At 45.3% G+C, this 15,249-nt stretch overlaps 1 protein-coding gene across 1 annotated transcript in view; it reads right to left on the bottom strand.

Moving 5' to 3' along the window:
- The window catches only part of RYBP (RING1 and YY1 binding protein), a 73,656-nt gene extending 67,490 nt beyond the window's left edge, over positions 1 to 6,166 (bottom strand). Inside the window, exons 1-2 of the mRNA XM_086366729.1 lie at positions 5,890 to 6,166; positions 5,008 to 5,133 (exon numbers count right to left, since the gene is read on the bottom strand). Coding sequence (XP_086222855.1) covers positions 5,008 to 5,133; positions 5,890 to 5,921 — 158 coding nt within the window. The 5' untranslated portion in view covers positions 5,922 to 6,166. The remainder of the gene's footprint in view (positions 1 to 5,007; positions 5,134 to 5,889) is intronic.
- Positions 6,167 to 15,249: the final 9,083 nt, after the last annotated feature.

Below are 15,249 nucleotides of genomic sequence, written 5' to 3'. Positions count from 1 at the left end.
AAGAATAATCTCTAACCTGTACCCGCTTTTGCACCAACTATGAGGCTGAAATGTTTAACAAGGTTTGATGATTTGGAAGATGGATAATTTTCTATGTACTTTATGGAGAAATTTTATGAAAAGGCAAACACTAAAATAAAACCAGTGCAGGGAGTTCCTGGTGGTTCAGTGGTTGAGGATCCATCCACCTGCAGGGGACATGGGTCCAATCCCTGGTCTGGGAAGATGCCACATGCCGCAGAGCAACTAAACCCAATCCTGCAACTTCCGAAGCCAACGCACCCTAGAGCCTGTGCTCTACAACAAGACAATCTACCGCAATGAAGAGTCGTCCCCCACTCCCCGCAACTAGAGAAAGTTCAAGCATAGCAACAAAGGACCCAGGGCGGCCAAACATTAATAAAAATTGTAAAACTAAAAACAAAACAAAACAAAACAAAACCCAATGTGGCCTAAGAAGCAGAACCGCGGTGGCAGATGACCCAGAAGTCCCGCTCCACTCTAGGTGAGGGCAGAGTGGAGACTCTCCAGCTTTCTGGGAGTCTATCTGAAAATGTATCACAGGATGATGCACTTCTGAAGCTTTCAGCAAAGACGAAAACTTTTCATGTTTCACTAAATATGTGCATTTTCCCCCTAAAACTTCTAAAGAACTTCATGACAAGTCAAGAGACTCTGAGTTGTCAGGGTATCTCAATTTACGGGGAGAAAACGTCCAAAGTTACAACTGCAAAGAATCAGGGAGCTCCTGGACAAGGGAATTATTTTACACACAGACAACTGAGTACTACCAATTCCCATTCAATAGCCTGAGTACCAGGCTTTTTTTTCTTTTCTTTAAGGCCACACCATTTTATTACACACCTAACCTCACTTTTACTTGTCTGTAAAAGCTCTAAATAGAGTACATTTTTCAGGGGGATAGTATTCAGTGCAGCACTATTATCAAAGCACCACTAATCAAGAAAAGCTGCAGCAGTATCTTAGTAATTTTTATTTTACAATATTTATTTATAGATAATTACATTCAGAGAATTAACAAGACCAAAAGTAAAATACATTTATCAAGATGTCCAGGAAGTTATTACTCTGTCCAATACTCAAGAACTTCAACTTAGAAGAACAACAGTTAGGTAAATTTGTGAGTTTGTGGTTTTGTTGGGCTTTTTTTCCCTTTTAAAAGCTGATATCCTCTTTCATGAGATTTGCAAAGTGGGCTGGGAAATACTACTTAGGCTATCACCTACGGAAGGGATAGTGTTTCTTCCCACTCACCACCACCTTTCACATACTTGAAAAGTTCTATCTTGAAAAGCTCAGGGTACATCAGCATGGTGGGAAAACGAACATTTCAGCTGCAGGTGCCTCAACCACTGAAGCCCACAAGCCCTAGAGACCGTGCTCCACAAAAGAAGCCAGCACAATGAGAAGCCCAAGCCCCCCCAACTAAAGAGTACCCCCACTTGCTACAACTAGAAGACCAGCACAGCCAAAAATAAATCACTCACTAAATAAGTAATTTTTTAAAAGTATATCACAGAACAGGCATAAGGAAGCCATTCACAGCGACAGAAATGTTCTAAAACTGGTTTGTGGTGATGGCTGTATAGTCAATTTTTAAAATTAGCAAAAATCACTGAATTAAAAACTTATACAACTGGTGAATCTTATAGTATGTCTTAATAAAGCTGTTTAAAAAAAATAAAGAGTGGAATGCAATAGTTGGGAAAGGGAGTGTATTTAAGAACTAAAGAGATGTAAAACAAATCCAAAATAAAGATTTCCACTGCCCTCTGAACCTCCAAGTAGCCAACAAAGTATTTCTTCTCTCTTCCCTTAACAGATTCCTTTGGAGCTTCTGACCTTTCATTCTGCTCTATGCTACTACAAAAAGAAAAGACCTTCTGAATCACTTTCATGACTCTACTGTAGAATTAAATTTATCTGGTACACATGGCAATAATAGTGAAAGATGGCAGGCAATTCTGTAGAAATCAATTCTTCTCCAGAAGAACTGAAGGGAGAGGAATTCTTCTAATTGATGCCCAAGCCAGACTGCTCAGACCTCCTGTAGCATTTTATGCATACCTCTCTTAGAGCCTTTGTAACTTAGATTATGATCATTCCTATACATGTCTTACCAACATTCTAAAAAACCCCCTTCCTGTCTTCAATGTCTTGAGCAGGAGTCTTTCACATCCTAGTAATTTAATAAATGTTCTTTGGATGAGTGACAGTATTTTCCAAATCAAACTGAAGAATATCAATTCTATTCCCAAAGAATACAGTCTGGATCCTACTGGACTACCATTAATTCAAAGTTGACTTCCTTACTTGACTGTCAGACAGATGATGGCAGCAACAATGACATGAATGATGAACAGACTCCAGAATTACCACTAGCTACCCAACTGTCAAGGCTGTTCTAAAACATCAGCTCAGAGCAATAAAACCAAATTACTATACCAGTCAGCACATTAGAAGTCCTTTCATTACTTAAAAATTATACTAAATATCAGAAAAATTTAGCTTATTACCCAGTATCTAAAACCCAACACGTTTTCTACTGCCGTTAACACCACGTCTGATTAAAACTATACAAGGCATGGGACTTCGTGAGTGATCCAGTGGCTAAGACTTAACATTTCCACTCTAGGGAGTGCAGGTTCGACTCCTGGTCAGGAACTAAGATCCCACATGCTGTCTGGCAAATTTTTTTTTTTTTTAATAAATAAAACTATAAAAGGCAGCAAATGTCAAATCTTTGCTGAATCAATTAAATTACAAATAAAAAAGGCCCTGGGAAAAGACAAAGCAGTAGTAACTAGTATCACAGAGAAATTAGCCAACAGTTAATACACTGGATAGCACAGATGAAAACCTGTGGAATTCACCCTTCTACATGAAACCCATTCACAGCATAGGAAGGCCAAAATGTTATTTGCCTTCTTATTAATGACTTTTAGAACAGTCTTTTATAAAGACTTTTAGTTCTAACACACCAAAATACTGACAACAACCAATATGAAATTAAGTTATGTAAAAGTATCATGAGTTGGATAAGAATCTAAATCCTCAGATCTCTTAAATCTGTGTTCAAATCCTACACAACCAGAGACCTCAAAAAATCATAGACTCTTAAAGACAATACATGAGTATCATGTTCCTGTATTTTCATTATTAAGAATTTAATATATTTGTTTAAAAAATTTAATTCTAATGTTGTCATCTATGGGTCTGAAGAAATTTTAAACATCTACATTGTTTTTAAAATCAACACCTTCCACGTGCTTGCAAAAGTTGATGAGTCAGTTTTTTTTTTAATACATGTAGAAACTGAAATGCACTTTGTTATGAGATAATTATTCCCAGCAATACACTGGATGTAAACTTCTGAATTTGTTTCTCTTCACCAGTAAAGTTCTCAAGTTCTTAGGAGTTTCCTAGTCATTACTTTAACATCATCTACGGTAACACTCAAAGCAAAACCACAATAAAGAGGTTTGGCCTCTGAGGGATTCTACACGTAAAAAAACATTACTCAAATAAAATACAATCACTATTGCTTTAAATAACAAATACATTTCTAAACTTTCATGTCATTTGATGGAATTCCCTGTTTTAAGTAGCAAAACAAGATCTACTGAGCTCCCAATGGGTGTTTTTAACTAAATCTGCTCTATAATAATACCAAATATTGATATGAATTTACTTTAAAAAGTACCTATGGGGAGATACTTTTAGCCCTGGAGTACTTTTACTTAAAGGTCTCATTACTTACAGTCAGTGAAATTCACAGAAGTGTTCCACCAGTAATTGGACCAATTCATCCCAGTTACATTCTTTAGGTTGCTCAATATGCTATTTAGTCCCAGGTATAAACAAAGCAACCAAACCCTAACAGGACACATTCACTTAGTCAAAGAACAACATCCAGTTAGAACCGTGCAGTACTACTACACGGTCATGTTGGAAGATTACCAATTCAAAAACAAGTACCTGATGAAATGAGACTTTGGGCAATCAACTTTAAAGATGCACAGGAAAATCACTCGTTCCATCTTACTTTCACACACACACTCCCCCAATGTCTGCCCATTAAATGACATAAAGAATAGTTTAACTTCAAACTAAAATCACCGAAACAAATACAAGATAAAAGTTAAAAGATGACCGAAAGACTTAAAAAATCAGCTTTGAGATTTCACTCAAGTATATCTAAATATTAAATCTGAAGTAGTTCAACTCGTTTTGATACCATACACTTTAGTACCTTCACTAGAATGAAAAGGAATTCCTTCAACATTCTTTTCATTATAATAAAGCTCTAAACACAAACTTCAGTATAATCACACTATTCATTACACATTTTCCAAAAATCCGTCCTCCATCACCATCCCTCATAAGCTAATCAGAGAAAAACACAGACACAAACTGGCAGTTCGGTCTTTCAAAAAATGCACTTTATCAAACCCCACCATTTATTGTCAAGTGCAAGGGGGGGTGGGGGTGGGGGCGGGAGACAGCTGCAGTTCAAGACAGGAAAAGCACAACCCCGTTACTGTACAACCAACACCAAATTTCTCAGGAAAGAGAAAAATAAATCAGGATAGGCAAATTAAAAACATTCTGCACATGGCAAAAATAAAAGGTCCAATGTCCTACAATCCATAGCAAAAGTACTGCTTCCTGTCTTTTGGAGCCAATACCAATAAGCCAATGGATACAAGTGTCAAATAAATCCAGCGTCTGTTTGAAATAAGACGAAACTTGGAAAAATTCTCTCCCATAAATCATTCAGTGAACACGAGGCTTTGCACCCAACATGAAATTACACACAATCAAAACCACACATCAATGCCCCCCCCAACCCGCAAATGCAGAAAAAAGCCGTAATCAACAAGTTGGAAAGAGGGCAGAAAGTAGACCTCACAACCCGCTCCCCAACCTTGATTTAAAAAAAAAAAAAAAGTCCTTTAACAAAAGATAACAGAAATCTTCAAGTACCTGGTGGAGGTGCCTTTTCTCACATCGCAGATACTGCATTTAAAGGCTTCGGCGCTGTTTCTGAAGGTGCAGACGCTACAATCCCAAAAGCCTTCGTCTGCGGCAGGTTTTGCTTGTCTTTTTGGCCTTCAGAGGAGTGAGGAGTGGGGGAAAGGGGAGGGAAGAGTCAGGGAGCAGGAAAAAGGGGGAGCGAGAGCAAAAACACAGGCGCTGGTGAGCCGTCGTAATTTCCCAGGAATCCGGCGCTGGAAACTTCGCTAAGACGACCACCCACCCACCCTTTTCAGGGCCGAGAGGAGGGACCGGGGGAGGGGACCGGGCGCCCCCACCGGCACCCTGCAACCTCCGGGCCCGGGCTGTGCTGCCTCGCACAGTAGGCGGCGGCGGCGCCCCGGGAAGGGCCGCGGCGGGCGCAGGAAGCGGGCGGACTTGTGGACTTGAGCGTGGGGCTGGGGGGGGGGCCGGGAGGGGAGCCGAGGGCCGGATCTGGAGGGGGCGCGCAGGGGCAGCCCGAGGCCGGCGGCGGGGAGTGGGCTGGCTCCTTCCCTCTCCCCTCCCATGCTCGCGCCCTCCCTCCCTCCCCACCTGGTTAAATCTCCCTTTGTCTGGGAGGAGTGGCGGCGGCGGCGGCGGCGGCGGCGGAGGGCGGCTGAGAAGGAGCCGCCATGGCTGCGGCGCGCACGGCCGCCGGCCCCGAGCGGGAGCGACACCGCCTCCCGCCGCCGCCGCCACCGCCCGCCGCCGCCGCCTCCCCCCGCCCCCGGATCTCCATCTTAGCAGCGCCTCCCCCCGCCCCGGGTGGCTCCGGGGCCTAGTCGTCGCCGGCCCCCGCCCGCCCCCAGCCCTCCCTCCCCTTCCGCCCCCTCGGCTCGGAGCAGGTACCTGGTCGGGCTCTTCTTGTCGCCCATGGTCATGGATGGGCTGTACCCCCGCCCCCCCCAAATCCGACACCCGCGCTGCTCGGAGGAGAAACGCCGTCCGGGGAGTCGTCGCGGACCGGCCCCCCTCCCTCCCCCGCGCCCGCCCGCCCGCCCTCAGCCGCTGGGGCTCGAGCTCCGGCCGCCGCCGACGCCGCCGCTGCCAGTCTCCGGACGAGACTAGTCCCCGCCAGCGCCGCCTCCGCCGAGTGACTGACGAGGGGCGGGGCCGGGCGCCGCGCGTCACTCGCCGGGCGGCCAATGGGAAGGCGGCGGCCGGCGCCGCGAGGGCGGGGGCGGGGCGCGGGGGAGGGCGGGGCGTGGTGGACGTGGGCCGGGCCGTCGGTGTGCGTGCCCCGGAGTGTGTGCGCGCTGGGGGCGCGCGTGCCTGCTGGTGGCCCCGCGGCCCGGCGTGGCGGAGCGTGCGAGCCCGGCAGGGCGCACGTGGCCGCGCCCGGGTACCCACTCTGGGCTTTGGCCCCCGCGCGGCCGCCCCGTAGGGCTGTCGCAGGGCCCCGGGCCCCGAAGCCGCCCCGGGGAAGTAGTTGGGCGCAGTTTGCGCGAGCCGGTGGGGCTTTCAACCGCCGCGACGCTCGCAACGCCTCGAGGCTTGCAGTGCCCCCGGAGCTGGCAGGGCCTCTTTTGGCCCGGGTTCCCCCGCTCCCTTCTGCTCCTCTGCCACGCAGAGCTTTGTACCTGCCTCTCGTAAATTTCCTGCCTCGAGTAGATAGACCGCCCCGAAGCCCCTTTCCAAGCCCTTGACGCAGGAGGGAACTGTGCAGAAGAGGTGTGGCACAACTACATGTCCCCCAAGGCCCGACAACTCTGCTTCTGCTTGAACCCCCCCCCCCCAGAGCCTAAATGGGGCGTTTCCCTAGGGAAGTTACTGTTCAAATGCCAGCAGCCACATGCCAGCAGTTTAAACCTTGTGCCTCAGTGCCATTCTCCTCCTTAGGTTGTTTGGCAAATTCAGGGACTTAATGTACGAAAAGCAAGCAGGTCAGTACCTGGCACTTAGAAAGGACCAATAGAAAGCAGTGGTTGAGAACTATTATAACTGGGCCTGGGTTGTGCACCATTTCCCCTGCTTTAGAAGCTTCTTGGAGGCCAGGAACAAGTAGTACCCTTTACTTTTTAGCCTGTTCCAAGAACGCTTGCCAAATTGACTTGAACGTGACTCAGGCCCCTCTGCCCTCAGGCAATGGGGAATCATGGTTGAGGTAGGACCCAGATGATAAGATAAAAGGCTTGGCTGGGTGGAAGCTCTGGGTGGGGGTAGGGACAGGGTCAGAGGATGATGCTAGAAATTGAGGGGTGGGGATAGGGGTGTGGAGGGAAAATAAGAGGGGCTCTCAGCTTCCACTGAGATAGCTCCCCTCCCCCCAGTTTATATGCAAACGCAGAATGGGCTACTATCAAGGCTGCCCTATAAAACGGAAGCGGTCCAGGACAGGACACCAGGGAAGCTCACTTCCCTGAGACAGAGTACCCACGGAGCAAGAAGTCCTAGGATCAGTCCAGGGATCAGAAGAGAGAATAAAAGAGGGAGGGAATGTGTCAATGATAACCTTGATCAGCCCACGGTGTCCTTTCTAGGGAGGCACACCCTGGAGAGCCAGGAGGGACAACAGTGTTCAGCCAGGGTCAGCAACCTCCCAGGCCAACCTTCAGGGAGAAAAGGAGGAAGAGGAGGAGGGAGGCATGGGGCTGAGGGTCAAAGAGGCCAGAGAAAGACAAGGGGCATGTACACAAGCCATGGCCGGGTGCCCACAGCCTTGGCCTCTGGTGTCTGCCTGGCATGCTCCCAGGACTCTGCCCCTAGTGTGAAGGTACAGCGAGAAAAAGGGAATTAAGAAATCCCAGCTGGAGGAGTAGCCTCTGGGGAGGGTAGCTGGGAGCCACAGGTAGTGGGAAGGACACTGACTTCATTATTGTTTACCTAGAGTAAAACGCACGGATTGTTTTTGATAGCTCCATGAATTTTTACATGTATCCACTACACCTTTGCATGCAACATCCAGATCAAGATATAGAATCTTTCCATCTTTCCTCCCTGCAGACTAGCTTTGCCTGAAGATCATATGGTATGTACTGAAGTGTCTGGCTGGCAGCTTTTGCTCAACCAAATATGTGTGGTATTAATCCATGCTGTTGCCTGTCCTAGTAGTTCATTTTCATTTGCTTAAGTGTGTAGAGTTCCACTGCAAATACACGGTCATTTAGCTATCCGCAGGAGACCAACCTTTTAGTGTGTTTGTGTGTATGTGTATTTGACCTGTTTTATCTCTTTTAAAAAAAAGAAAAAGTTTAAAACCTGATTTGAAGAAAAAAGAAGTTCCAGAATAGAGAACTAGTTTCTGGGAACATATCAGATGCACACATCACACCATGTGGTTGTAACTATAGAAGCTCTAAGTTCATTCACATGTTGGAGGTAAATATCTACTGTGAGTCTCCTTGTGGTTACAGGAGCCAGACAACTCTACTTCATGCTGGAGAACAGCAGGGTTCTAGACAGAGCATCAGACTATGATTCTAGAGCAGTGCACTCAACCTGAGCTGGGTGGGGAGCAAATCTTCTTCCACCGTGTTGCTTTGAACTAGTGTGAGGTGAAGGGATGGGTGGCAGTTGACAGAGAGCCACCCTCTTGTTTCCTATCTTGAACTTCCATTTCATATTTCACTGGAAGGAGAGGTTCTACTTAGTGCTTTAAAACTATTAGAAACCCATGATTTTAGAGTAGACACGGTCAGAGGCACTCTCCAAGAAATGTCTGGTGTAAATGATTCCATGGATACACAGGGCAGATTAAAAGACTACATTTGGACACTTTGCTTCCTTCCTCCTTATTCACCACTTCCGTTACACTGACTGTTCCAGGATGTCATGTTGCCACCGCAGGGCCTTTGCACTTGCTATTCCCTATGCTTGGAATGCTCTTCCTCCACATCCCACCCTGATAACCACATTTACAGATGCCTTACCTCCTTCATGTCTTTGCTCAAAAGCCACGTTCTCAGTAAGGTTTCCTCAAGTCATCTAATCTAAAAATATCGTCCACCAGCCCTCTACGTGTTCTTTAACTGCCTTACTTTTTTTTCTCCTTTGCACTTATCACCGCTTAACATACCATGCCGTTTACTAATCTTGTTTAGCAGATCTTTGCCCAGTAGGATAGAAGCTCTATAGCAGCAAGGATTTTTTTTTCTCTTTTTCTCCCCCACACCACCATCCCCACTCCAGCACACACACACTGTTATATATAAACACCTAGAACAGTGCCTGGTAAACATGCATTGAAGAGGATTTCTTTCATTTAACAGTAATTTATTGCACAGCAACTTGGTGGCTTGCCCCATGCCAGGGACAAGAAGATCAGATAAACAAAATAGACTTGACTTCTGTTCTTTTGGAGTTTGCATTCTCCTTGAGAAGGCCAACTTTATCTGAGTAATTCATTACGATTGTGACAACTACTGCCAAGTACAGGATGCAAGGCGAGATTGCCTAGAAGAAGAGAAAGGAAGAACATTCAGGGATGTGGAGCTTTGAAGAAGTCTGAGGCAAGCAGCTGTACCAGGAGCCCTACAACAGAGGAGACCTGAGATGGAAGATGTAGCCTTTGGCTATGTCCTGTTTGGTGGGGTGGGCTAAGGTGAAAGTACAGTCTTTATCCTAAGTGCTGTTGAAGCCACGGATGAGTTTAACAAGACTCTCTGCTGGGGACTGTCTGTGGTCTGCTTTCATGAATAAGGGCCTGGGAGAGGCTGATCCCCTTGGAGCGGGGACACAGTGGGAGAATTAAATCTCCTTGGGAGTTGAACAGGAAGGCAGTTCATAAAGAACTCCCCTCCTTTTCTTATGCCCAAGAAAGATGCGAAACTACTGGTGGCTGTCAAAGGAAAGGTCTGAAATGTCATCAGCTCAGCTTTCTCCTGTATTTACTCCCAGACAGAAAATCTAAATACTAAGACTGGAACTTTAAGTGAGAGAAAAAAGCCTTTCTCCAATACCTTAGGGCTTGCTGTCTCCATGATACACCTTCCTTTAGTCTGAGTGCAAACTATAGTTTGGGGTGAGATTGTCCCCAATCTGCAGTGAAATGAGAAAGCTAAAGGGGTAAATGGAAAAGGCAATGGCACCCCACTCCAGTCCTCTTGCCTGGAAAATCCCATGGACGGAGGAGCCTGGTAGGCTGCAGCCCATGGGGTCGCTAAGAGTCAGACACGACTGAGCGACTTCATTTTCACTTTCCACTTTCATGCATTGGAGAAGGAAATGGCAACCCACTCCAGTGTTCTTGCCTGGAGAATCCCATGGACGGAGAAGCCTGGTAGGCTGCAGTCCATGGGGTCGCACAGAGTCGGACACGACTGAAGCGACTTAGCAGGAAAGGGGTAAATGTATGAATACTATACTAGGTCCAAATAAATTACCAATTAGTTGGTTCTCAGCAAACACTATTTTTTATTCTGATATTATGTCCTTCCAATTTTTTTCATTTCTTGGAGGTTTGGGTAATTTAAACGCTCCTTTTTTTAATGAGTGTTGGCAATAGTAGACGGTATTTGCCTGCTTAAAATGTCCTCGGTTGACCAAATCACAAGGGCAATTCTCTGTTGGCTTCCTAACGCTCTCTCCTCATTAATTTTATCTTTGATATTTTAAGTGTACCAAGATCTGAATAACTTTAATGAAACATTCCAAGACAGTGTTATTGAGTGAAACAGAAAAAAAAAAAAAAAACACAGTATCACTTAGTGAATGAAAAAGTCACCCAAGAAGGACAGAAGCTAGGAAGATTAAGATTTTTCGATCATAATTGCTAAGATTTAATGCCCTACTTTGCACTGAATATTCCTTCAGTGGTTTAAGAGAAAACATTGTTTCTTGAAGCATCTAACTACCTACAGTATCTTAGAAACTGGAGAAAACCCAGCTCATTTCACTGAAAAGCTCAGGCCTGTGCTGGTACCACTGTAGACATCTGTAGAGAGTTACTGAAGATAGGATTAACTTCTAAAGACTCAACCTTGGAGTCAGAAAGAGGTGGAGCTTCCCAGAACATCTGTGTTTGAAACTTAACCAGATTTTTCCACGAGCTACACTGTCACCTGTGCACACGCTCATCAGAGACAGCAAGTTTTATTGGTCTGCTTATTGCACAGTAGGAAATATCATGTCACATTTACAAAAATTAATTCCAAATAGGTGAGACCTAAGTGCAAAACCTAAAACTATAAAACTTCCAAAAGAAAAGAAAGAAGAAAACCTTTGTGGCCTTGGATAGACCTAGATTTCTTAGATACAAAAAACAAACAAACAAAACCACATGATCTATAAAAGAAAAAGCTGGTAGCTTGAACTTCATCAAAATTAAAAACTTCTGCTCTTTGAGAGACACTATTTAGAAAATGAAAAGTCAAAGACTGGGAGAAAATATCTGCAAAACACATAGTTGATAAAGGAATTACATCCAAGATATATGAAGAATTTTTACAATACAATTGAAAAACAAGTAATCTGATGAAACATGAGGAAAAGATTTGAATGGACATTTTGTCAAAAAAAAGTATGAATGGTTAATAAGCATGTGAAGAGACACTCTACACCATTATTCATTAAAGAAATGCAAATTAAGCCACAGTGAGATACCACTGTACCTAAGAAAGGCTTAAATAAAAAATCCTGACATTCCCAAGGGCCGGGGAAGACATGGAGCCACCCTCAAACAACACCAGTGGGAGTGCAATATGGTATGATTCCTCTGAAACAACAGTTTGACAGTTTCTTACAAAGTTAAACATACACTTACTATGTGAGCCAGCAATCCCACTTCTAGAAATTTACAAAGAGAAGTAAAGACATATGTTCACATAAAAACCTGTACTCAGATATTGATGCCTCATCACCAAAATTTGGAAACAACCCAAATGCCCTTCAGCTGGTGAATGAGAAACAATGAGCAGTAGGTACCTCCACACCATGGAATACTACACAGCAAGGCAAAGGAATAAACTCTGGACATATCTGTGCAGCACAGGTGAATCTCAAATGCATTATCCTAAGTGAAAGAAGCCAGTCTCCAAAGGTCACATAGGGTGTGATTCTATTCAGGTGACATGGTAGAAAAACCAAAACTACAGGGATGGAGAACAGATCAATGGTTGCCAGGGGTGGAGGGAGGATTTGACTACACGAGGAGGAACAGCAGAAGGGAATTGGGGAAGCAATGGAAGTAACTTACATCTTGATTGTGGAGGTGGTTAAGACGAAATACATGTCTATAAAACTCAGATCTAGTCACCCAAAATAGTAGTTATCACTGTATATAGATTGTACTAAGTCACTTCAGTCATGTCCGACTCTTTGTGACCTTATGGATGGTAGCCCACCAGGCTCCTCTGTCCATGAAATTGCCTAGGCAAGAATACTGGAGTGGGTTTCCATGCCCTCCTCCAGGGGATCTTCCCGACCCAGGGATCAAACCCATGTCTCTTACATCTCCTGCATTGGCAGGAGGGTTCTTTGCCACTAGCACCACCTGGGAAGCCCATATAAATTATGCCTCAATAAATCTGACTTTTGATCATTTGGAATTGAAAAGGCCCCCAAGCCTCCACATTCCACATTGTCTGCCCTCTTTATAGTAATAACCGCAAAGCTACAATTTTGTAGTTCTGCTGTGTGCCTAGCACTGTGGGTAAGCCCTGTGCTTTCCTAGGTGTTCTTTCCAGTAATTCACCCAGTTACTCGGGCCATAATCCTTGGTGGCATCCATGACTCATGTCTTTGCCTTATACCCTATCTCCCGTCCTTCAGCAAATCCGCATCCTGAATCTTACCACTCCTCTTCATCCCCATTGCTATCACTCCAGGTTACGCTGGGATCACTTTCCAGCCTTCTAAATGGCTCCCTACTTCCCCTCTTGCTCCTGGAATCTGTTAGGATAGATTCAGTTAGGTTATGGTTACAGTTCCCAAAGCTTCATGATTTATCCTGATGAAGGTTGATTTCTCACTTAAGCGATGTACCCACTGCAGGCCAGCTGCAGCTCTGTCCACCTACAAACCCAGGCTTCACCTCCAATGTTGTTCACTGCTCACACAGAAGGAAAACGAGCCCTGGAGGGTCTCGTACTGGCTGCTGCTGCTGCTAAGTCGCTTCAGTCGTGTCCGACTCTGTGCGACCCCATAGACGGCAGCCCACCAGGCTCCCCTGTCCCTGGGATTCTCCAGACAAGAACACTGGAGTGGGTTGCCATTTCCTTCTCCAATGCATGAAAGTGGAAAGTGAAAGTGAAGTCGCTTAGTCGTGTCCGACTCTTCGTGACGCCATGGACTGCAGCCTACCAGGCTCCTCCGTCCATGGGATTTTCCAGACAGGAGTACTGGAGTGGGGTGCCATTGCCTTCTCCCACTGGCAATTGACTGCTTTCCCTGGAAGTGACACTTTTGACTTCTGCCCCCCCAACTCATTGGTCAGAGTATTATAGCCCCACTTGGCAATAGGAAATGCAACCCACCGTGTACCTGGGAGGTGCAAGAAATACTTGGCAGTCAGCTTAGTGATTACCGTGATTCTCTAAAGCCTCTTCTCCAAACAGTAGGCAGAGGATCCTTCTAAGATGTAGATGACAGAGTCACTCTCCTTGCTCAGAATCCTCTAATGACTTCTCATGACACTTTGGTTAAAATTCAGAACCTTTTTTTTCCCCCTAACATTTTCTTTCTGTCTTTACATTTAATAGTCTTCATTTTATCAGTATAAAATATATCAAGGATGTTGATCTTTTCTTCTTAATCAACTTTGAGATGACAAAGTAAACATTCTGTTTTTATTCCAACCTCATAGTATATAAAAAATTAATAAATCATACATTTTCTTGAGTGATTCATGAGCTAAATGGAATTAATAACTAAAAATTACATGTAGTGCTTTAAAACGGTATGAAACCCAGAATTTTGACCCTGGTCTTCGAGGCCTGCTGACTTCATCCACTCCCAACTCAGCGCCTCTTGCAGTTTCCTGCCAAGTGCAGCCATCCCTCAGGGTGTTTCTGCCTGTTCTTTCTCCAGATATTCCAATGGCTCCGTCTCTCTCATGGTCCAGGTATCTGCTAAACACCCCCTCTTCAAAAAGAACCTCTCTGACTAAGCCATCTTACCTGGTATCACCCCCCTACCACCACCACCCCCGTCTCCTCATTATGCTTTACACATCCTGGCGTAGCATGATGTATTATTTGTTTTTGCCTGACGCATCCACTAGAATTTAATTTCTCTCAGGATGATGGCTTTGCTTTCATTCTGTATCCCTAGTGCCTAAAAGAGGGTATGAAATGTTCCTACACACAGTTGTTGCTGTTTAGTTGCTAAGTCGTGCGTGACTACTCAAAAATTACTGGTGGAACGAATGAAGCACTTTTACATCTGTTACCCCATGGAAACCCCAAACACCCCAGTGAGCCAAGAACTGTTATGACTGTTTGACGGATGAAGAAACTGAGTCAGTGAAGTGCCCAGAGTCAGGGACAGGGTTTGAATTCAAACTAAACATTGATTCCCCAGCTCCACCCCTTCATCTCTGCTTCTAGAGCACAACTTTCATTGAAAAATAACCTGTCGGTTTTGGAGGGAGCCTGAGGAAGGTGGCAGAGATGGAACTTCAGGTGGTCTTTTTTGACAGCATCGTGGGGTCCTCTTAAAGACAAGGAGGTTCTCTGCCCCAGCACATCTAGTTTATGGTCCCACGTTACTGTGAGTTCTTGCCAAAGCAGACAAGCCACATGTGCCAGGACCATGGGACTGAATGATACACGTCGGCATTGCTGCAGTTGGAGCTTCGAAATATGCAAAGCAAGGGGTCCCGTGACGGGTGTGATTTCCTGCATTGATTCAAGGAAATCTGATGCCTTGGGCCCAGAAACTGATTCCCCAGTAGCTTGCTCCTGATGCTTGCATTTCCGCCCTTAGAATCACAGTCATAGAATTTTGAGGATGGAAAGGAGAGTCAAGACAAACCATCTAGTTTTGCTTTTTAGGGCAGAGGCAGAAACCTGTGGCTGCAGAGGTTATGGAGGGTTTCAGCCCTGTGGCGCCCTTGGTCCTCACAGCTATCCCCATGTGAGTCACCATCCTCTTCCTCAGAACAAGGATGCTCCATGAAGATCAGGCAAGTCAAGGACCCCTGACCAGGTTTTAAACAGGGGCTTCAAAACCTGCTTCTCTGAGAGCAGGTTCTCAGTACTAAACCACAGAAGAAATCCCCTAAAGCCAAACACCCTGGACTTCATTATCAAGAATTAGATTAAGAGGTTCCCC

The sequence above is a fragment of the Bos grunniens genome, chromosome 22 (genome assembly GCF_055505025.1).
Source record: "Bos grunniens cultivar Pamir isolate PY7600 chromosome 22, Bosgru_T2T1.0, whole genome shotgun sequence".
In the NCBI taxonomy this organism is placed as follows: Eukaryota; Metazoa; Chordata; class Mammalia; order Artiodactyla; family Bovidae; genus Bos; species Bos grunniens.
This window is presented reverse-complemented; position numbering and strand designations above follow the sequence as displayed.